Source organism: Agelaius phoeniceus, chromosome 5 (genome assembly GCF_051311805.1).
Source record: "Agelaius phoeniceus isolate bAgePho1 chromosome 5, bAgePho1.hap1, whole genome shotgun sequence".
NCBI lineage: Eukaryota > Metazoa > Chordata > Aves > Passeriformes > Icteridae > Agelaius > Agelaius phoeniceus.
The window spans coordinates 67,438,148-67,461,671 of NC_135269.1; the positions used below are offsets into that span (position 1 = coordinate 67,438,148).

The following is a 23,524-nucleotide window of genomic DNA, read 5'->3' on the forward strand; positions in this document are numbered from 1 at the left end:
CAAACTACTGACACACACAGTTCATGGGAAGATATGAGGAGCAATGGACAACTGTGTTACAGGCTTCTGTCTGCAACACTCTAGCAGTCCTGAAATGCATCATCATACCTACTACCATCATCTCTGGAATGTGTCCAAGCCCTTCAATTCTCTATTAATAACAACAGATAACAATTCTCATCCAGAACTATGGAGGGGAGGTTCTGAACAAGGTGCTCTGAGCTCCTTCTCAGCCCCTGTGACTTCCTATGTAACCAGAGACACGTTAAACTGTTTTTTGCAGCACAGTTAGTTTTAAAACCACAGATTAAATTCACTGCTATCAAAGAAAAGCCATCTTTTTTGATTTTTCTTAACATTTATTACATACTTAGAGTAAATTTATTGCATCTGGTATTTGTAAGAAGAGAAATTTAACTTTCAGTAAGAATAAAAATATAGTTCCCAAAGGCAACTGCGTGAAGAATCATAAAGCACAGCTAAGGTTTGTTTAGAGACAGGACTCATTTCTTCTCCTCCTGAGAGTGTGACCAGACCGGCTTACGCTTCTGAACAAAGGCTTCAATGCCTTCCTGCCCATCTCTCAAAGTCAAATTATCTACCATGACCTTAGTAGTTATTTTGTAAGCAGTGTCAAGGTCCTGGCTTATCTGTCTGTAAAAAGTGGCCTTCCCCAAGGCCAGGACAGATTTGCTGCTTTCACATATCTTCTGAGAGATTTTCATGGTCTCTTCTTCCAGTTTGTCTTCTGGTACCACCTTGCTGACGAGCCCGTGCATTAACGCTTCGTGGGCAGAGAGAGGTTCACCCGTGAAAAGCATCTCCAGTGCCACCTGAACAAGGACAAATACTGTAGTAAGTCAACCAACTCAGTGCTTTGCTTGGGGAATTTCAGCCTCCTCCTTCAAGTACAAGTTATTCTTTTCACAAATGATTTAGGTCTTTTGGTCTTTTACACTGCCAAGGACCTGTTAAGAGGTCTCAGCAAAGAGAAGGGTCTAAAGCTGGTCTCCTCAAACCTGCCCACTGCTTCCAGCTGTCCTAGGCTGACAGCCCTGGGTTTCTCTTCAAAAGCTCACAATCTCTAGTGATTGCTGTAGGAATTAAAAGAGAAGTGGATCATCTACAAAGTCAAATGACTAAACTTGGTATTTTAAGCTGGGCATATGTGCAGTTTTTTGAAAACACCTGTCCTAGTTTTAAGTTTAGTATGAGTGGTTTTAAATATGGACTTTATATAGGCACATTATTTCAGTCTCCTGCTGCTTCCAGCATCTGGTGCTTGAGGTTTGAGACTAAAAATTCCCCCAAATACTCAGTGACTATTCAATGCTATGTATCAATAAAGTTTTCCAAGACTCCTGGAGCAACTGACCAATGCCTGAATCATAAGAGCTGATTATCCTCATTAGCATCTTTGTACTGGTAGCTACGAACAATGGCGACTTCTTTTGTTAAAAGGTAAAAATCACCAATTCTGGGAACTGTAGGGAATGTTCTTATTGCTTTGAAAAGTGGCACAGAGAAAAGCATTTCCCACACATTTTAAAAAGGTAATCCTACAGCCCAGAAATACTAACTGAGAAACAGCTGCAACTGCACATGAGAGCAGCCTTGGAAAAATCCCCCATGGACTCTGTTTGAACAGGATGTCCCTGCAGATGGGAAATTTCAAGCTGAAGCTTTTATCCAGCAATGGGATGTGTGCAGTTCAGTCACTGCATCTCAGCAGAGCCCTGCTGGGCTTGGACCGTCTGCCTGCATGAATCCAATTGGCTTTACAGGTTGTACTATTTTTTATGGAGTGAGAGATGTGCAGCCACAATCAGTAGGACATAAAACAGGAAGACACTATAGGAGGGTTTTAGATGCTATTTAAAGCATCTTGATCTACAGCCAGGCAGATCCTGCTGGCAGTGAAATGTCATTGCCTGGCAGGAATTGATGCCTTGGTGGGATTGTTATCCTGAACTTGCAGGGGTTTCCTCCTCAGGGGAGAACATCATTGGCTAAAGCCCTGAGTGTCTGTTGGAAAGGAAAGGGATTGCTGAGCTGGTGGGCTGCTGGGACGAGCTCATGCTGGTTGGAGTCACATCAGTAGAAAGCTGCCTTTCCTAAACAAGAGTTCACCCTTTATTATTTTTCCCACTCCAAAGACTTATGGAGATGCCTTTTGAAATAAAGTATTTTGAATGTTGCACTGCAGGAAAATAAAGTTCAGGCAATGGAACTAGAACTCCTAACATGGGAACCAACTTTAGGCAAAATTATGAAGAAGATCTGGAAAGGAAGTTTACCTTTCTTGGAAGAGATCTGCCCAAGGCCACAGCTGGTGTGGAGCAGAAGAGCCCAATGTTTACTCCAGGAGTAGCAAACTGAGATTTCTCACTTGCCACTGCGATGTCACAGCTTGCCACGAGCTGGCAGCCAGCTGCTGTAGCCAAGCCGTTTACTTTGGCAATCACTGGCACTGGAAGTTTCTGGATTAAAGTCATAACCTGCATGCACAAAAGAGTGGCCAGTAAGGAAATTCAGGATGACACAATCCTGTTTTGGAAGCCATCAAAAGTACCTTCCTCTCCATTTACCAAAAAAAGCCCAAACTGTTGGATCTTGGTTCCTTTCTGATGAAAGGATGATGAAGGGCTTGTGGATTTCACACATGGCTTTTACAGCATTCCTTAAATATGGGCTCAGCAATGTCTTAGAGATCATTAGTACTGGAGCAACTAGAACAAAGGTTTCCAAGTACTCACTGTTGTCATACTGAGGAGCATTAGGGGTCAAATTCTAGCTCCACCACTATTAAAGGGAATTTTGCCATTCCCTCCAAAGGCTTCAGGATTCTCTTTAACCTCCCCACCTCCCTGACCTGTGTCTTTAACAAGACCTTGGACAACCAGAGAGTCAGATCTTACTTTCACATTGTCTACTTGTTGTTTAAGCTGATTCTGAACTTAAAACTAAATAAATACTGGGAAAGAACATTTGATCACAAGTGATGTGAAAGTGGTTATCCCTAGACTTCTAGAAAAGACATATTTGCCCAAATACTCAGCTGCAAGGAACACTGGCTAAACCAAGGAACACACCCTGACTGTGCCCATTGCTGGAGACATGCACATTGCCATTCTAGCCCTTCTATGTACATGTAGAGAAATCCAGAGCAAACATAATTTCACCAGGATCAGGCATTAAAATAGCAGAGCAGCAAAAATCAAGGAATCTGAAGGAATAATCTGTACTTTAGCAAGCAGATGACCAATGCTGTCCCTCCTTAAACCAAAGCTTGCTTTTAACAGCAGGCAATGGCAGAGACACTCAAGAAGAACTGCTTACCTCTGCACATAGTTCAAATACTTGGGAATGATGCTTCACATCATCTTCACTAGACAGTTCCTTTAAATCATGGCCAGAACAAAATACAGGTCCTTTAGCTGCAAAGAATTTCAGGAAAAGTCAGTCTCAAGTAATAAAGAAATCAGGGGTGGAGCATATCAGTGTCCGAGCTAAAGGGATGTCAATGACATGTCCATGTTCAAAAAGGAGTTTGGGGAGGGAGTTTTGAACAGAATTCCAAAATATTTCCTTCTGGGTTTTATGGTAACTTTAAATTGCTGCAGTACAACATTTAAGCACAGTAACACCCATTACCACTTTTCAAGGGCTCATTTTACTTCCATTACACTTAACTCAGAAAGAATGCACTTCACCTCTGAGCCCAATTTTGTGTAAGGATGTTCAAAACAGCTCCTCAGTACAACACAAGCTTATCAGCTGGAGCAAGGCTAGAATGCTGTGCTCTCAGACTGACAAATATACTTAGTCCCTATTTATTGTACCCAGAATTAATTATTAACTTTTGCTAAATAAGCATCAGTATTTTTTCTGTCACGGTGCTGAAGGTCACAATGGGAAAAGAAAGAAAAAAGGTTATTCTGCTACAGGAGAACCAGAAGGGTTGTTGGAGTGTTTTCTCCACTACTAAACTGTCATCTAGAGAAGCCCCAAAGACATGCTCAGGGTTTGGGCAGCAAAAGAGAAGGTTTTTGTGGAACCAAACTTTGGATTTGCTAAAATTAAAACACTCAATACAGGTCCACAATCTTTACAACAGTTTTCCTTTGTCATGTGACTACCTGTCATTAGAATGAACCAATGTGATGCTTTCCAATCCTTCAGAACTTCTCAGGTATTTGTATGGCTGTGACATTTCCAGCTACATCTATGCAGATCAAACCTTACCTATGGATTTGTTTCTTATGAGCCAGATTATTGAGACACAGTCTACCCAGAAATAACCAGACAATTGTCAGTCATCTCATGGGGTTGGCAATATATATTTGGAGATTAATTACATTAATTTGAACCTCATTGAAGAATCCACTGCCAAGTCTGTGTTAAAGGCCCAAAGCATTCTCCGAGGAATCTTTTATTTTCTTGCAATTTCTTCTTTTGTGTTTTATTCAGCACGGGAATTAGAAATAAACAGGAACGTGCAATTTCTAAAAAACCTAAAGCAATTGTGCTCACAAACTCCCAGAGCACTGTACTCCCAAAAAAGAGCCTTCAGTGTTTTGCAAAATTTCTAACTGCTGTTTGAAATGAGGAATATGTATATTTAAACTCACCCCTGTGAAATCAGCTCTCTTCTACTCTTGTGTGTGTGCCCTAATACACAGAGTTTTCCCCTATGTATAGGAAACAGCATGATCCTAAATTAATAAACCAATTTATCTGAGATGTTTGGAAGGGGGGAAAATGAAGATTATCTTAAAATAGCAAAAAAAAAAAGGAAAAAAAGATGGCTTAAGTACATCTCAAGTTTCATTATCTTTAAGAACTCTACAGCTTAATATGTAAATGGAAGGAAACTGTAACAGGCTCTGCCAGAGGCTGTTTTACATTTGTGGGCTATGGGTGTCTGTGGTATTGATATTACAGTCTCTCTTTCACTGGAGTGTTTTTAAAAATAGTTCTGACAATCCAAATGATGAGGCTGATTCTGGCTCAGAGCAGGGAAGCAGAGCACTTGATTTGCAGAAACCTTGTTTTTCACTACAGTCTATACCTGTCAACAGGGCAACAAGCGCCATCCTACCTTTGCCTGCTCCTGCACAAAACCCCTATGTGGGGACGTTAATGTTTTACTTTGGTAACTCTTAGAACTTTTTTTTGGTTTGGCTTTTGTTCCGTTTAAAGTATTCCTTCCATACAATCTTAAAACCAATTAACCCTGACCCTAAAATGCCGAGTGTAAACACCCCCATACCCCGACTGAGGTAACATTTTGAAACGTGTTAAAGCTTAGACGTGTTGGCTAAAACCGAAAGCGTAACAAAAGCCCAGTCAGTCGTTAGTGCTGAGTTAGAAATGAGGAATTAAGTACAGGAAAGGGGAAGCTGGGGTGAGTATGGAGGAAGAGCGTGACAGGGAGGCCTGCCGAGCACTGACAGCCGCGGGAGCATTAGGGAAGCACACAGGTCCCTTCCCGTCCCGTTTCCCGTAAATCCCAGCGAGGTTTGTGTTTCGGCTCCGCGGTGTGCCCCTGCCGCCCGGCCGCTGCCGCGGTACCCGCGATGACGATGACGCGCAGCTCCCGGCTCTTGACGTCGTGCAGGAGGTCCCGCCGCAGGCTCTGCAGCATGGGCAGCGACAGCGCGTTCCGCCGCCGCGGGTTGTTCAGGACGATGGTGCTGCAAAACCCGTGAAAACCGCGGGGTTACGCTCACCGAGCTCCGAACGCGGCCGCGTCCCGGAGCCCCCGGCGCCCCCGCTCACCGCACGCCCCCCGCCTGCTGCCGCTCCGTCAGCGGCTCCGCCGGCGGGGCCTGCCCGGCTCCCGCGGCGCTGCTGAAGGCGGCCGTGAGGCGCCGCCGCAGCCGGCACAGCCCGGCCGCCATCGCTGCGGGCTCGGGCCGGGCAGGGGCGGAGCGGGCCGGGCGGGCGGAGCTCCGCGGCACCGGGGCTGGCGGCGCGGCCCCAGCCTGAGCCCGGCCTGGTGCTGCTGCCGGGACACCGGGTCACAGAATCGAGTGGGTTGGAAAAGACCGGTGAGACCATCGAGTCCGACCTGTGATCAGACAGACATTGTCAACCAGACCATGGCACTGAGTGCCACGGCCAGGCTTCCTTATACAGCTCCAGGGACAGTGACTACACCACCTCCCCTGGCACACCCAATGTCCAGACACTCTTTCTATGAAGAAATTCTTCCCAATGTGCAACCCAAGCCTCTCCTGTCACGGCTTAAGATCATATCCCTCCGTCCTGTCGCTGGTTGCCCGGAAGATGAGCCCAACCCCTACCTGGCTCCTGTCAGGGAGGTGCAGAGAGTGAAAAGAGCCCCCCTGAGCCTCCTTTTCTCCAGGCTGAGCCCCCTCAGCTGCTCCTCTTCAGCCTTGTGCTCCAGCCCCTTCCCCAGCTCCACTGCCCTTCTCTGGACACTCTCCAGCACCTCAATGCCCTTCCTGAGCTGAGGGGCCAGCACTGGGCACAGCACTCGAGCTGTGGCTCACCAGTGTCCCTGGTGCTGCTGGACACATCATTCCTGGAACAGACCATCCACACAACAGAGCCTCCCTTGGTCCTGCTCTCAGACTCCTGCACTGGAAGGCCTGGGTGGGCAGTGGTATCATTAATGAGTAGCTGGGGTGTTGGAGAGCACTCAGAAATGTGATAATTTCTTCAGATTCCTTGCAGATTCCTTGCACTTGCATCCGTGACTGTGGGATGGAGATTAGGACTGTGCTGAGCAAACTTGTCAGTGGCACTGGGGTGGGATCTGTCATGATAGAGAGGACAGCAGTGTCATGCAGAGAAAATGACATGGCTTTGAGGCCCAGAGTAACTGGCATGACATGACATGCAGTTCTGCAGGGCTACTTGGGAGCTAAGAAGATAATAATTTATTCACTGGGAATTCATAATCTAGAAATTGTAATGGCAAATGGCTTGGGTGTTCTAATTGGTTCTACAGAGTCAGTCTGTAGACCATATGATTCAAGAAGAAAAAAAAAAGGCAAATGAGATTTTAAGAGCTGGTTTGGTGATTTTAAACTTCAAATGTAATTTTAAAATTCAGAGTATTTCAGGGACTTACAGGTACATTCACATCTCTTCTTGAATATTGCTTATGCTTCTGGTCACCTGTGTTCCAGAAGTCAAGCTAAAAGAGAGGCAGCTGTGTGGCTGAGGCAGCTGGGGAACAATCTCAATCTACCAGGAGATGCTGACAGACCAAAAGACCAAGCAGCCTTTTTCCACATGATACAGGTACCCTAAAATGAAATAGATTTATGTGCAGCATGTGCTCCTTGTAAATGTAAATCTGTGCTCCTGCTTCCTGATCTCCCTGTTCTTGTGAGTTGTTGCAAAGTACTTGTCGGTTCCCAGATGTGTCTCCAGTTTTTGTCAGTGTTGAACCCCTGCAGCCTTTTTGACTGTAGTGGCAATTGAGGCTTCTCAGTTGTGAGCATCAGCCTCATGAAAGAACCATTTGAATTTTGTGTTTAGTAATATATTTACTTACACAGATATTAACAGCTTAGTGTGGAGATGCACTATTTGCTGACTGCTTTTATGTTGCCTAACACAATAACCCCTCAGATTCCTGAGCTTTGTGGCTCTACAGTAAGAGGCACAGTAGATTTATGTATATTTATTTACATTTTTCAGTATATTTATTTACATTTTACATTTTGAAGGTCACTGTCAGACCTGAGAGCTAATTCTGCTCTCGCCTTTCCCTGTGTGACCATTTTCTTTTTCTCATGGTTGTTTGCACCTCATGGTCATTCACTGAAAAGTTCTTCCAAAATTTACTTTTAATATGCAGTAGGAATTTGCAGAAAAAAAAATATTACAAATTCCCATTTAGAAGCAAATGAGATCATCTTCTATAGATCTCAGCAGTTTCAAAGCCCCTACTTGGTTTGGCAAAGGCCACCACACCGAGAACACAACGTGTGTGCTGCTCTGGGAGGAGTTCCTAATCCCCTGAAACTCTGACCACTGACCTCTTTCAAATTTGTGAATACCACCTGACTTTTTTTCTTTCAGTTTCTTCTCTTTCTCCATCTGCTTTTCCCTTTTCTGTCCATTTCCAAGGAAAGAGTATTTTTGTGGTCTTATCCAAAAAGCTTATTTTTTATATAGTGTTTCCAGCTCTCTGGAAATTCAGTTCTTTTAAACTTTGATTGACAACCTCATGTTTCCTTTCACACCCACCCCCATTACAGATTGTTTTTTGGCTGCAGTTTCCCCAGTGCACTTAGGAGACCTGCTGCTGTCTTCTCTGAGAAAGTACTGAAAAAACTTTCTGATTTCAGGCAGATTTCCTTTTCACAGCATTTGCCAGCAGCAGTGTGGTTATGGCTGAGCTCACAGTTTCAACTGGAGACAGCCAGAAGCCAGGACTGAAAGTACCAGACAGGGCTTTTCCAACCTTTAGCTGTATAGATCCTCATAAAAAACTAAAAAGGGAGATTACAAAGGACATGACATGACTTCATCCTTAGATAATTCCAGAAACCATCAGGATATCACACTGTGCAGGAAAAGATGTTTTGAGATTCAAGTGTGCTTAGCTCCTCTAAAGCTCTCTGTGCTCTCCATTGTGATGTTTCCAGAGAGCATGCATGGACAATAAAGATACAGGATCCCTTCCTTCATGAAGCACAGGTATTTATTTGGGGGTCTTTATTTCCCTGGCTTTCAGTGAGCCCAGATGGGATGTGAATCTTGCAGGAGCACCTGCTGCTATAAATAGCAGGTCCACCAGGGCAAAGGCAGACCTTGTTGGGAGGCAGCTGAAATGTAAAATACATCCACATATGTAAATTAGTAAATTTATCCAAAAAGACATTTCTATTAATTGGAATGCTATGATGAAAACTTGGTACTATTTTATGGAACATGAGGCAGACATATCCTTAGCAGATTTTCATGCAAATTATTTCTTGTCAAACGTTGGCATTCACAGAGAATCTTCTGACCTGATTTTCAACACTGCTGAAGGCATTCAAATCCCACTGGGATCCAGAGGGGTTTGGCACCTTAAGAACTCAAAGACTGCTTAATTCTGCTCAGGTGTGTAGTAGTTCCAGGATAACAGGGAGAGCAGGGTCCTGTTCTTGCACCCAGGCCAAGGAAAATCATTTATTTCCCTGCTTTGTAAATCCTGCTAGCAAAGAGATAGACTAGTGCATCATGGTTTCTCTGATGTGGAACCCTCCAGGACTGACTAAAGAAAAGATGAAAAAAGGTTTTGCATTTTTGTTTCCCTTTAGCAAGGGTTCTGAGCTGAGTCCCAGCACCACAGGATGGGTGCTGTCTCTGTAACATTTTTATTGTGTCCTTAGACATTTTGTGTTTTCTGTATTGCTGTTAGGATAGAAATAGCACAGAAACTTCAGGAAAATACTTAATTGTGCTGGGATTTTCTAAGGGCATGAAACCCTTTTATTCTGTCTGCACCTCAAATTCCCATGACCCTGCTACCAAACCTCCTTTGAGCCCTATCCCTGGGTTTTTTTCTTTGAAAAGTCTGGGAAAGGTAATTTTTATATCAGCCTTCTCTTTATAGAGGCTCTAATTACTAATTATGAAGTAGTAATTAAAAATCAGTTACAGGATTAATGTATAGGAGACTATCAGAAATTTTAGCATGTACTTTAAGAGAAAGTTATATTTTTTAAAAAATGTTGATTATTATGCTAAAAGAAAGGATTTAAATCCAGTTTTAACTTCATGACTAAGATTGAGAATTTGCAGCAGTCTGTGAACCAGGCTAATCAGTCAGGCTGCCAGTCAGGCTCAGATCAGGTCCTTCCCTGGCAGTACTGCTGCCTCCTGCCTTTACACTCAGCATTCCTTCAGCAAACAATGCAGTGTCCTGTTTGCTCTTGACATTAAACATGAAGCTCCCAGAGTCACTGCTGCTGCACTGCCTGCAGTTACTGCTCAGAGCTGTTTCCCAGACGCTGTGTGGCAGCACTGCTCCGTGTAATGGGTGCTTCTTATTTTCCCTTCTGCTTGTGAACCAGGTGATCGACCAAAGCCCTTTTGTCACTAACCCATTCCTGCTCCTCTTCATTTGCTCTCTTTCTCTTATCCTCCCCACACTCATCTTTTACCCTATATTGTCCTCACTGTTGAAGTGATTTATATTTCCCTGGTGTTAACATTAGATGATTTTTTTTGTATGTGAGATTCTTAAGATGTGAACAATGACCAGAATTATAAAATATGTGAGGCTATAACAGGCTTGGAAAAAAGGTGATATTAATTCCTTCCTTCCTTAGGTTCCCAATTTAAATACTTAATCCTGCAAGGCTCCCTACACCACCAGTAGAGACATTCTCTCCTTGCAGGGCTGAGCAGTGTCTAAAGGAGCTGCCTGCTCCCAGAGCCTCTCCAGGCTCCTCCTGCTCTCCATTCATTGCACCGGTGTCAGGGCTTGACCCCAGCTGGGGACTCAGCCCCGCGCAGCTGCTCCCTCACCTCCCATGACAGGATCAGGGAGAGTCACAAGAAAAAATCTGAAGAAATTATCACATAAAACCGAGGAAAATCATGGGTTAACATAAAGACACTTCAATTGGTACAGCAAAAATGGTGCACAAAAACCAAGGAATTCATTCCCCACTTCCCATGGGTAGTTGGGTGTTCAGCAGTCCCCAGGACAGCAGGGCCCTGCCAGATGTAACAGTGAATTGGAAAGACAAACACCATCACTCAAAATGTCCCCCTCCTCCTTCCCCCAGTCTTACATGCCAGTCATGACCCCATATGGTCAGGGACATCCCATGGGTCAGCTGGGGTCAACTGTCCTGGCTGTGTCCCCTGCACCCCTGGCCTCCTCGCTGGTGTGGTGGGACAGGGAGCACAGGAGGCCTTGGCCGTGTGTAAGCCTTGCCCAACAACAACAAAACCATCCATGATCTATCAACTGATTCCAACACAAATCCAAAACAGCCCCATACAGGGTACTCTGAAAAAAACCAGCTCTGTCCCAGCCCAAATCATCAGGAGGGAACTGGGGCAGACTGGTCTGATGCCTCTTGCAGGGCATGTGACTGTCTGTCACCCACATGAAAGGTACAAATACTGACCTAAGCCCAGGGACCTCAAGAAGAAGGAAGTACCAGAATTCTTTCAGCCTGATGATTCTCTAACTGTATCTCAGGATTCACTTCCAGATGTCAGTGCCTCTTTGCTGTGGTTACAGACAAAAACATTGCTGTGAATGAAGAGATAAATTGTAGCTACTGTTAGGGGCCAAGAACAAAAGTTTGCCTAAAGCTGTCAATACTTGGGAACACCTTCTATTGTGGCCTGGTTTTGCTTCAAGCCCCTTCTGCAAATGACAGTTCTCACCACAAAATTGCATCCTCTACCCAGCTTGTCCCTGCCTCTGCTAGTAACTACTTTACTGTAGCAAATACATTGAATTTTCTGCACTCTTCTGGTTCACCTGTTTCCTGCTCCTTGGCCAACTTTCAGCTAGTTTCATTTTCTTTCAATCCTTTTCATCTCATTACAACCATCATATAAGAACCAGATAAAATATTATTTTTACAATTAAATTGGATTTTTATCCAATAAGAATACCAGACTCTTACAAATGAGCACGAGAATGACAGAATCCTAATAATTAATGGTTCCTTGGCACCGCCAACATCAGAAGCTGCACAGGGATAACACAGACAACATCCACCTTGGGTAGAAAAATTTATGGAGTCCCAAAAAATTAGTTCAGTCAGGAGCTGAACCAGTCGTGTCCACACCACCCTGGGGCAGGAGGAGGAGAAGGGGGAGGTTCTTATGTGTCCTTGCAACATTTCTTGCAAGGGGCTTGACACAGAACGCTGCTCATTACTGGGTCGGTGGTGACTTACATATCTCAATGGTGTGTATTCTGCCTTCTCTTACATCTTATCCTCTGGTGCTATGTCAGACCTGGCAGGACAAGGAGCCACCAGGGAAGCTGCCAACTGCTCGTGTGCATTTTCCTTATGGAAGGAAATGCTGTGCTGCAGGTCGGGCTCAGACCATCCAGCTGGCCCTGATACTCTCACCACACACTTCCAGCTTATCAAGGCCACACATGTTAAATTCACAGTGTGTTGGCACAAAGGAAGGGGCGATGGCCTGATCCAACACAGCTGTCTGATATTGTGGAGAAACATCCTGTAACTCTCTGTGTCAAAGTGCTCGTGGTTCCTGTTTCCAAGCAGAGGAAGCAGTAACACATAATGAGCAAAGAAAATGATTCTGTGTTTAGGAAATACCAACCTGCAAATTAAAAGGGGCATTTTTATAATCAAGAATTATTTTAGTTTTGAAGGAAAAAGAAAAAGCTTCAGGAAATTATGTCTGCCAGTCTGCTGTAGGATCTGTCAAGGAGATTGGAAGAGATGCTAAAAGTTGCAGGAAAATTATTGCTGAACAGACAGAAATGAATACTTGCCCTGAGGAAAAGGCTGCAGCCCAGGCTCAGTGATGCTCTCTCGGTGTGACCTCCTGACCAGTCCATGGGTGTGCCAGTTGATACACAGCTCTCAGAGCCAGCCCTCCTCTCACCCAGCCAGGAGCTATGGGCTGTGGAAGGGAGCTGGGACATGGGCTGTTGGTGTTTGTGCCACACAGACACACTGGAGAGAGGATTTAAATATGTGGGGAAATTCAGGTTATTGTAACACTGCATGGCAGGACAAAAATTAGCTGTAAACAGTGTTTACTAGTCCTGTAGTTGAAGAAAGAACCCGAGTTGATCGGATAAAAATCCCTGACACTCTGTGTCCCTTGCCTTCCTGCTTCCCCCCTATTCCTTCAGTCCTCCTGACCATTCCCTGAGCAAATGTGCTGTGGTGGGAAAGGTGCAGGCTTTTGGCAGGTCCAACACAGCAGTGAAGCCAATGAAGCCTGTGGCTCTTCTCTAATTTGAGGAGGTAATTGGGGTCTTCAGTCTCTGTCTGTGTGTTCTCTCTCTTCAGTGTTCTTAGGAGAGGTGGATATCTAAGATCACTGAGAACCCCAGCCTGCAGTTAAATGTAGCAGCAGACAGACAGTCTGATCCTATTTCCACAGGAAACCAGGCTAAAATAACCTTCACAATCTTGTTAAACTCCTACATTTAAAATGACGCCGTTGTTTTCATGAACAGCCTCCTGCACAACAGCAACACTACAGTGAACTAGAGATTTTCATCATTATCCATCTGTTTTATTGAGAGCTGAACCAATTAGTACTGGAAAGATTCTTAATATGGCAATGGATTTCTCAATTATCAATGAACATTTTAATGAACTAATCTCATTAGTGATTTTTTAGATTTTCATTTATTTTTAACAACTGACTGACTAGTTTATCTTTGTTTTTATTTTTACTTTTTCATTCCACTTGTATGAGAAATTTGGGCTTGGGCTTCACAAGACAGCAGGAGAGACGTACATGCTGATTTCTCCCTCTCTTCTCATCAGAGGCAAGGAAATCAAATGCTTCCTTGATTTACATCCTGCTTAATCCCACTGACATTAATTTACCTAAATCTGGGTACATGATTTGTTAAATTAGACCTGTACAGTATGCAAAATATGAGGGTTTGGCTAGGTCTCTTTGAAATAATGTAGCTTAATTTATCACTTATTTTTAAATATGGCCACCTGCTTTTCTCCTTCATCAGACTTTATATGCATAGTTCTGGAGGAGGCAAAAGAAGACCATTCCTAAGTAGTAAATTTATTTAAATTTGGACTTCAGTGATCCTTGTGGGTCCCTTTGAACTCAGGATATTCCATGATTTTTTTTTTAATTTCTTCTTGTTTCAGGAGTACCTTTTGTGCTTGGCATGTTCAGCTCTGGCAACTTGGGTTCCTTAGCTGACACTACTATTCCTAGCAGGAAACCTTCAGGGAGATGAACAGCACATATTTAGACATCTGAGACAAATGAAATAAGATTATATGAATTAATTGCAGCTGCAAAGATTTTCAAGTTCTTCACGTTTTTCATGAACATAGAGATTTGGCTGTTGACAGTGGCACAAGGTTTCATTTGAATTGCTGAGGATAGAAGAGTTTCTGGCTTTGCAAGGCAGCTGAATCCCAGTTCAGTTTGAAGCTGGTGGCTGGATTCTTACAGATTTCACTGTCATCAGGTTTGCTGGACCTGGCACAGCAATTTTCAAGCATTGACACTCATAGCAACTCATGACAGTTCATGTAAAACCTACTTTGAGCTTTGGGATGTGCAGTGCTATCAAACTGGACTGGATCTAGATGATTTTTAAGGTCCTTTCCAACCAACACATTCTGTGATAATATCATCAGTGCAATCTCAGAGCCACAACAGTACAAAAAGGAATTTAGACAGCACCCTGAATCCCCAGTGCTCCCAAAATTACAGAGGTACATAATTGCAGAGCTTTTTGATACTGAAAGACCAACTACTTTCTTCAGTTCACATTAGCACTTATCAGTTGTCTAGATCTGGACCAATCTATAGAAGTGAAATTACAGGGACATTAGGGAGGTAGTAAATCATGCTTATTACACCAGTGCCTAAGGCTGAGAAAGTACAAAGCTCTCCCCAGAAGAGAGATTACTGTACTCCCTGCTCCAAAAAAGCTCAGAGCTGGAGAAAAGCAGCTAAATATGTTTATAAAGTGAAGGCTGTAATTTGAGAGCAAGCACATAGTACCTTGGTGATGTTAGAGTTGGTTTGAGAATACAAACAGAAAGAGGAGAGAAAGGAGAAGAGACACTGAAGAGAGGATTGTTGGAGTAACAGTCCCAGGAGTGGAATGCAGCTGATGTAAGAGATTTTGAGCACAGGGGCTGGAACAAACAACCAGTGAACGTGGGTGAATGTGGAGCAAGACTGCAGAGTGGCTCTGGGGGTGGCTGTCACTCCTGCCTTGGCAGCTGCTCTCAGGGCTTGCTTCTTCCCCATCTGAGAGCTGGTTCCCCCAGAAATGGGGATTGTTCTCAGTACAGGTGTGTGCCAGAGTATTTATATTTAATCTTTTTTTTTCTCCTGAACTTCCTTTTTAAGAAGATTTAAGGAGTGAAACACACAGAGTACACAGAGAGACATTTGCAATATTATGTTGAAAATACTGCTCCAGATCTCAAGTTTAGGAACCAAAGGTGGGTAGCCACAAACTGGAGAAACTCTAATGCTGGTTTGAAATGAGATCTGGCTGCTTACAGCTTCATTGATGAGATGTTTTGATACCCCCTTTTTTCTTCACTATATCAGCTCTAGGCCTCCTCAGGATGTGACCTGTGCTGAGGGAGTTCTGTAACACACTGAGCTCTCTGTCAGTTCTTCCATCTGCTCAAGCAGGGATTAGAATTCGTCTTGAGGAATCCCCATTTTCTTTTTATAGCTTCACACTGATTCACCATGGGAAGGGGTTCAGTTATGAGGAATGTTGCAGGCTCTGAACTACATCCTGCTCAGCTGCACACCTACAGCTTCCACTCATTTGTAAAAAAAGACTAACATGCATGCAAGAGGGTAATTTGGTTCTGTTCCTGTTATTAGACCTGCATGACTTGATATTACTCAGAAATAGTTTCTGGCTTTTGGATGCCTGTTATTATCATTAGAAGTCTTTACTACTCTTTGTAGGAAGAGGTGGGCTTTGGATGAAGACTAATTCTCCATATCCTCAAGTTCTACTGTTCCCTTTCCAGTTATGTCCAAACATGACAGCTGGAACAAAAAAAAAACAGTCTCCTTTCTTTGTATGTGCAGGTAATTTGTAGCTGCATTCTGTCCAAGATTACAAATATACCAAAAAATGTGGAGGTTTTTTGACCTATTTCTTTGATCCAATTCCCATCCCCCAAAAGGAAATCAAGCAATGGCCAATCCTGCAATAAAAACCATAAGGAACAAAGGATTCTTTTAATGCATTCTTTAAAGGTGTACTTAAAAACTTTAGTTGTAGTTGATGCAGCTGGGGGTAGGAGAATGCAGTGGATGAGCCCATCTCAGTGCCCCTTCTAGTTCTGTATTCTATGATAATATGATGGGGAAGAGGGTAATTATCAGCAATATCCAGTGTGAACACAGGAGCAGATTTGGAGTGCTGCCTGATTGCAAGGTATGTGTGTGACACTCATTGTCATTGCATGAGAATGCTTTAATAAGCACTGAAAATATTCCATTATTACATGGACCCTCTCTGGCAAAAAGACACTGTCTGATGTTTTGTGCTCTGTATAAATGCCAAGTGTTTAACACATGGACATGCAATGCTACCAGCTGAAAACACTAAAACCTGTAAACCCTTGATTCTTATTTGCAACAGAAATACCAAGAATCTTTCAGTTTTAAGATTCTTTAAGAATTTTTAATGTTAACGTTTTCTTTTCAGTATGGATGAACAATGACAAAGGGTGTTTTTTTCTATTCAGAAATAGATAATGACCTTATAATCATGAAAAGGACTAATGAGACTGATCTTTTTCTACAAATGCAGATCCTGTTCTGGCATCTGAACAGCTGAGTAGGAGGTAAGAGTATATTTAAAGACTAGATACCACACAGAGCAGATTCCTGTTTGGTTCTTGTACTGGTTTGTACTCAGTTCTCAGGACTTCAGATTATATTTTTCCAACACTTTACTTCTCTCCATTTACTTCATCAAAGTCATTCAAATCTGGATTTTAAACCTGTGTTTCTACCGAGTTGTCTGGAAGCAGATTCATTTACCTAATGTAAAGGTGAGCCTCAGCACACAGATTAAGACACCTAAATTTAGGTGTCTGCACGTAGGTGCTGACCTGGGAGGTGGCAGCAGAAGCTCTGGCAGGGCCAGGAGACACCAGGGCTGGGGCTGGGGGCTTGAGAGGGCTCCAGACTCACTCACTGGGGATCAGACCTCAGCAAGTGCTTATGGAGCAATTCCCCAGGGTAAGCAATGAACTCCCAGAGTGGGGCTTAGGGTGCCACCAATGCAGTCACCTGTATGGGGTGTATCAGGAGCTGCCTCATGTCCTCAAGCCCTTTGAGTGCCCTCCAGCCCCCAGAATGGGAGCCCTGACACCTGGTTTGCACACAGGCACGTACGCTGTGGACATGAGGACCTTAAGCTAAGGTTAAGTGAGATCCATCCCACCCAAGGAAGGGACCCCCTCAGCTGGCTTCATACAGGAACAGGCTGTGGAACAGAGTTCAGAACTCAGGATAAGCAGTCTCACAGAAGTAGTGGTTAGATTACACCTGTTTGACTATGGCTTGCCTGGAGCCTCAGCACATACCAAGCTTTTCCCAGCTCTCCCACAAAGTCTAGACAAGAAGAAAAAAAATATTTATGGACAATAAGGGTGTGGGGGTGTGGCCAACAATTCCTTCTTCCCTTGGAAAAGACCTGGGGGTGACTGATGCAGGACACAACATGATTGTCCTTTTCTACCTCAATGCAGCTGTTTCAGAACAAAATTATCAAGAAATGGCTGATGCAGCTTGTGTGACCGATTTTCCTGACTGTGTGGAAAGTCCAGGATGTATTTTAGGTGATGCATTTTGTGTCATTTAATTAACTGATACTGTAGCTACGTTTGCCCTGCCAGAAGATTTCCAAACTCTTTGTACCAACTAATTTTAGTTGAGAGATAGTATAATGAACTTACTCCATTTTCTGCATTTTCCCAAATTCAGATTTCACCCTTTATCTTAACTGAAGCAGCAGCAGCCCTGTGTATTTTCCATTACCTCCTCCCATGCTTCTAATAAAAATTCAACTATGGGTCAAATCCTTGGCTGGAAAGAGTCTATACAGTCCAGGATCTCCTTTGTATAAAAAAGTTACAAAAACAGGATGTGTTTTATTTGACTAGAGTGAACTTAATGGTCATGGGTCGTTTTCATTTAAGACACGTTTTTTTCCTCATGGTTTTCAAATGTATTTTGTTTCTTAAATGACAGCAAGAAGAAAATGTATTTTTCTTAGCATTTTTTCTTAAGATCTCAAGGCACTTTACTGGCAGTAATTTACTAAATATTGCAGTCTCCCTATATAGTGAATATGTCACTACTGGCCTTATCTGCTTTCTCAGCTTTCAGGCTTATTTCCCTCCAGTGGGAGGGAAGACCTGGGTGCTTTCCAATCTAGAATTATTAAGAGGACAGAAACACCATATATTTTTATGTACTTTCCCCCCCTTTTTTATCACTTGTATTTTTCTTCACTTGTCTTCTCAAACTGAAAGCTTGATAATGAATTCTTCTTTTATTTCACTGGCATACTATTCTTTTCCCTTGTATTTAAGTACTCCCCAGCAAGTCTCCAGTTTGCCCTGTTCCATTCATTCCTTCTGGAAGGGTTTTCAAAGTTCACCTCAGGAAGATTTCATAATAAGAACTCAAGGAAAATAATATAATCTTGCTTTAAAACACTTCCTTCCTCTGTTTTGCTGATGAATTATAACAATTCACAATACCATCTGGCCAGCAAGTGGTACAGAACTTAATTCATTGTTTGAACTGTATTTGTTTCTTTTGGTTATAGAGCCCATAACATGAGGATTCCCCTGCTGCTGTTCTGTGATCAGACCCAGAGTACAACATAAGATCAAGATGTGCCCAAATGTATGGGACTGGGCTAGAAATACCCCTGGCAAAGGATCTGTAGACTTTGATGGAATTAGAACGTGAGTGCTGTGGTGGAAGGCAAAATGCATGTCTGGATTTTCCAGCTTGATCCATTTTCTAGAATCAGAGGAGAATCTGAAGAGAAATCTTTTTCTTCCATAGGGAGATTTTATAGAAACTTCTTAAGCTCATAGACTGAATTGAAAAGGAGAAAGGAACCTGTTCTTTTGAATCCAGCTTTGACATAACTCTGAATAATGAAAATAGAACTGGACAAGACATTTTGAAGAACTTTCTACAATCCCAGTTCTGAGGAATCCCCCAGAACAGTTCATGAAGTTGAGTAGTGCTCAAGCTCAACTCTAGGAAGGACAGTCTCCATCCCAAAAACTAAGCAACAAACTAAACATATTCCAGCTCTAAGTTAGATCACATGTGGATTGGGAGCATTAGTGGTGATACAGAGGGGAAGTGCCACACCTGAGCCTCCTCCCAGATCACCTGCAGCACTCAGTGCATGAGGGGAATGAGACCTCAGGGTCTCTAGGTCTTCCCTCCAAGCACATTTGGAGCACTCGTGAGTATCAGACTTCCAATACATAATTTGAGGCCTGATTCAATGTGGATCACAAGGTGGTGCAATTTCAGTGAAACTACTGCTTCTTATCCTACAGCTGTTAATTTAATTCACTTGGGTGATTTTGAAAGACTGTGAAAATGAAGAATTACTCAAAACAATCTCTAGTGACTATGAATGTTCTTACAGCTCTTACCAGAGGTGAATGTTATGGTGTAAAGGTACAGAGCACTCAGCAGCAGGAATTCACTGTCTGTCCCATGAGCAGGTGCCAATCCTCAGGGTCAGTGCTGTTCCACACAACCTTGCTGACAAGTGTCATGCTTGGTGTTGATTGTTTGATAGAGATCTTTTGATCAGCAGCTTTTTCATATAAGCTGTGGCCAGACAATAAAAGGCAAAGGTCAGTGCCACATTAATGACAGAGGGCATAAAGTTCTTAGAATTTATTTTTAGTTCAGCAAACCATTCTAGTCCTGAGGTTTAGATTATTTAAAGCAAACATTGCTGTATACCCAACACATGGTATTTTCTCCCATGTTGCCTCAGTCCCACATGCTCATGTCTCTTCCATGTGATCTACAGCATAATGCAAAGCTGTGTCGTATTCTTTTAATTTTTACACTGAAGGATTTCAAATGGAACCTAACATAATTAGATTACATGTAATCTCTTCCCATTTTGATCCTATTCTCAAGAGTATTTGCAAAGGAGCTTACTTGAGTCTTAAATGCACAACTTGAAATCGCTCTGACGGAGATGAATAAGAGCAGCACACTCTTAGGAAAACATCCTGATGTGCAGGACAAAGCCTCGTGGCTTTATTCAGTGAAAAAGGTGTCCCCAACTGGCAGAGTCCACTTCAAAATGCTCGACACACGATTTTATAAACTCCTGCACAAAACCTAGAGCAAGCTGATTCAGAGTCTTTCCTTATCCATTTGTCTCCTGAATCAACATGGACTCCTATTCATACCTGCTTGTCCCAGGGCTTCCACAGAGCTGAGTGGTTTCTATTCAGGTGTCAGCCATCGAGATAACTGCAGTTCAGAAGGGTTTTCAAAGAGCCATCACCTTCCAGGGAGTACATTACAAGGGATTATGCATTGCCAGACAGCAAGTCTTGTCAGGTCAGGGCAAAACAACATTTTAAGCCGATTGGCTCACATATCTCAAGGTATGTGTGTCCTTGCACAAATTCACTTTCCCCTCAACCCATTATTTAAGAAAATCCACCTTTCATGATGTTGATTGATCTGAAGTGTGGTCAGATTGAATCCTGCTTATTATCTTGAGGTTACCAAAGGACAAATATCTCTGGATGTGATAGTGAATTACTGGATTGTAAGGAAACTTTGAGGAAAAGAGCCTGTTATTTGGTAGCTGATGCCTCACCTTTCAGAAAGCTCTTCCTTGCATAAAAAGGATAAAGCATGTTTACACTTCAGAGGTATTTGCTGAAAGTTTGGGAAGCTTCATCCTGCTTTACAGTCTCAAGCTGGCTTTATTTGCCAAAGGTGAGAGGTGCCTTTATTAGCTATGGTGGCTGTGTGCAGGGACCTTGGCTTCCCTACAGGATGAAACAGGGTAGCTGATGTAAACATCAGCCTCAGCCAGATCTGTGAGCACACCTCCTTCACCAGCCAGGAACCTGAGTAACCTCATGTCCCTGTGTCTGAGCAGCCTGACCCTGGGAAACGCAGCAGTGGCCCTTCCCTGGGGAACAAACTCTGCTCCTTATGGGTGTGAAACAGCTTGGGAGAGCATGCCCACCCTCTCGTTGCCTTGTTTCACTCTATGGTTGCCATATGGGCTTAGTTAGGGAAAAGATAAGTGAGACAGGACTTCCACTTCCCTGGCAAGCTTCTTCTGCAGTGAAGGCTTTGTAGGAAACCTTCATGCTGCTTTACCCTGAACAGGAGGCTGACCGAACACAGATGGCTCAAGGCAGAGGGGGAAGAATGTGTTTAAATGCAAAGCCCAACTTGCATCCCCCACTTCACGTTGTGCTACATAAATTCTACACGAAGCGGAGCTGGGAAAAGACTCTAAATATCACATTGCTGGAAAAAAATTCTTTTGATCTTTCACAAGGAGCTTTACCTGAATGAACTGAATATATTTCTGCTCCATCAGTCATTCACATTTGTCTTTCTGCTGGTTTCAGCAGCAAATGGAAAAGGTCATAAAGATGTAACTTTTGTGCTACATTAGACAAGTAATTACACCTTTTTCAGGATCCACTAGCACAGCACAGAGTATCAACACATTTTATTACAGGCTCCTCTTTTCATTCACTTGTAACTTCATGAAAATGATTCCCTTTGAGGCTTTTAGATTTGTTGCTGTCTAAGAAATTATTCTATTTCTGTTAACTTTGAGTTGCTTTTGACATTCTGGTAGTTATGAGTGAGTGATAATAAACTTTAATAGTGACTGTGCTCTGAACGCTGCCTCTATAAATACTGTCATGAGATTCCTGGTTCCTTCTCTTACTGTAACTCTACGTCAGATCTGCACTTTACAAGAATATATCTTTCAGCTGCTCTCCTGGAAAATCACAATAAGGCACACAAAAGATGAAGCTGACATTTTGTTTTGTTGTGCATCATTGCCAGTAAGACCTAATCTTCTGTCTTACCTCTTCTTTTTCTTCCTCTGTTTTATGTTCTACTTTTCCTTGATTTGAAAGCTGTATGATTTGATTATAGCTTTTCCCTCTTTTTCATCAAATCCCTTTGCCTTCTGCTGTGGGAGCAGGATGACATCCTCTTAACAAGAATCTAAAACTCAGGTTCAGGCAAATATCCCAATTCATGTTTTAAAGCCCATCCTGTGCTTCAGTTTAGATACAGCCTCATGTTTTCTTCAGCCAGGCTTTCTGAGTTTTGCATTTGCTGTGCACAGTCAATTGTGCACTGTCTATGCACTCAATGTAGAAAAGGATCTCTGGGAAGTTCTATAACATAGGAGACTCAGGAAAGTGACACGGTTTTGGTGTTGTGATGTTTCTCAGTGCACTGAAAAACTCCTTGGTATTAAGGAGACCTTTAAAAAGGGGGTTTGTAAGTGTGTGTTAAATGTTGTTCTTTATGTAGTTTTCATAGATAAAGAATATTGAAAGCTAAATCAACATATAAAAGGAGAGAGAAATAAAGACATGAGAGAATATTGAAGTAACAGAATAAGACAGAAGGAGGTGAATGGGAAAAGGCAAGAAAATGCTAGAGGAGACAGAAAATTTGGGGAAAAAGGAAAGAGAATTAAGAAAATCTGTCTTGACAGACAGAGGGGACAGAAATAGCCCCTTTCATCAGGCAGCAAGCACTGCACACATTCAAGTCTGATTCCCATGGCAGGAGCTACCAAAAGCAGGAAGAGGGGCCTGAATGGGTGAAACCTGAACCTCAAGAAACCAGCAGAGCCTGTGGACAATGGGACTCGCTGAGGGCAAAGGGAACAATCCCAACCAAAAGGAAAACAGTCCTTTAGGCAGCCAGAAACAGTGAAGCAAAGGGCAAACCCTCCTACTCCAAGTCCCACCTGAGTCCTGCTTTTAACACAGCCCCATCTCCGTGTGGGCTGCTGCTCCTGGGTGTGTACAGGCAGAGCTCTGCCTAAATCATCAGTCCTGCAGAGCTCCTGGAAATGGCAAAGACACGATCATGGAGCTGGAAATGACACCTGAAACCCACCACTTTCATTTTGGGGAAAATAAACAACAGCAAACCCAGCAGGTGGTATCGCAGCTGAGCGCATTTAAGCTTATAAATACTGAAGTTCTGGAGCAGCTTTTTTGGGAATAAAGAAGGGGCAGGGCCACTCTCATCTATTTAAAAAAAAGGCTTGTGGTCTTCCTGAAGAGATTGATAAAGGATTTAATCACTCTGGATCTGCTGTAAATTGTGCTGAGTTCTATATGATCTGTGTTTCATAAATGAAAATGAGATGAATTTATTACTCATATTGCAAATTTACTCCTGGTTGTAATGTTGATCTCTCATTCTGCACCCTTTGTACAGCTCCAGGGCCTGGAGTGGTACTCAGAGGCACGTGGCACTAAGTGGGTGCCTTTTCCAGCATATGGGATGCCACCTCAGAGCTCCTGGTACCCCTCAGAACTCTCTGTTCCCCACAGACACCAGACTCTCCTCTGCTCAGCTGGCTGCAGGTGTAGCCCTGGAGTTGTGCCCAGCTCCTTCATGTTAAAGTCATGATGTTCTCCTGCTGCGCTGTCCCTAAGACTCCAAAAATAACTTCTCTTGCAGAAAGAAGGAACAATTAAATGTTTTCTCTTCCTTTACTTCCCTTGGCTAGGGCATGGAGGGAAGTCAGAGC

General features: G+C 43.1%; 1 protein-coding gene across 1 annotated transcript; it reads right to left on the reverse strand.

Moving 5' to 3' along the window:
- Positions 1-336: 336 nt before the first annotated feature.
- On the reverse strand, positions 337-5,928 carry ECHDC3 (enoyl-CoA hydratase domain containing 3). Its single transcript, XM_054631962.2, has 5 exons — positions 5,782-5,928; positions 5,575-5,696; positions 3,340-3,437; positions 2,298-2,498; positions 337-833 (listed from the first exon to the last, which is right to left on the reverse strand). Exons 1-5 carry the CDS (start codon positions 5,901-5,903, stop codon positions 504-506), a joined length of 873 nt encoding a protein of 290 aa, XP_054487937.2. The 5' UTR covers positions 5,904-5,928; the 3' UTR covers positions 337-503.
- Between the last annotated feature and the right edge of the window lie 17,596 nt (positions 5,929-23,524).

Excerpts from the sequence above, each read along its gene's own strand:
- ECHDC3 (XM_054631962.2), bottom strand. The coding sequence starts at position 5,903 with ATGGCGGCCGGGCTGTGCCGGCTGCGGCGGCGCCTCACGGCCGCCTTC. Across the intron at positions 5,697-5,781 it reads CAGCAGGCGGGGGGCGTGCG|CACCATCGTCCTGAACAACC; the intron begins GTGAGCGGGGGC and ends CGGGTTTTGCAG. Across the intron at positions 3,438-5,574 it reads GCGCGTCATCGTCATCGCGG|CTAAAGGACCTGTATTTTGT; the intron begins GTACCGCGGCAG and ends AATTCTTTGCAG.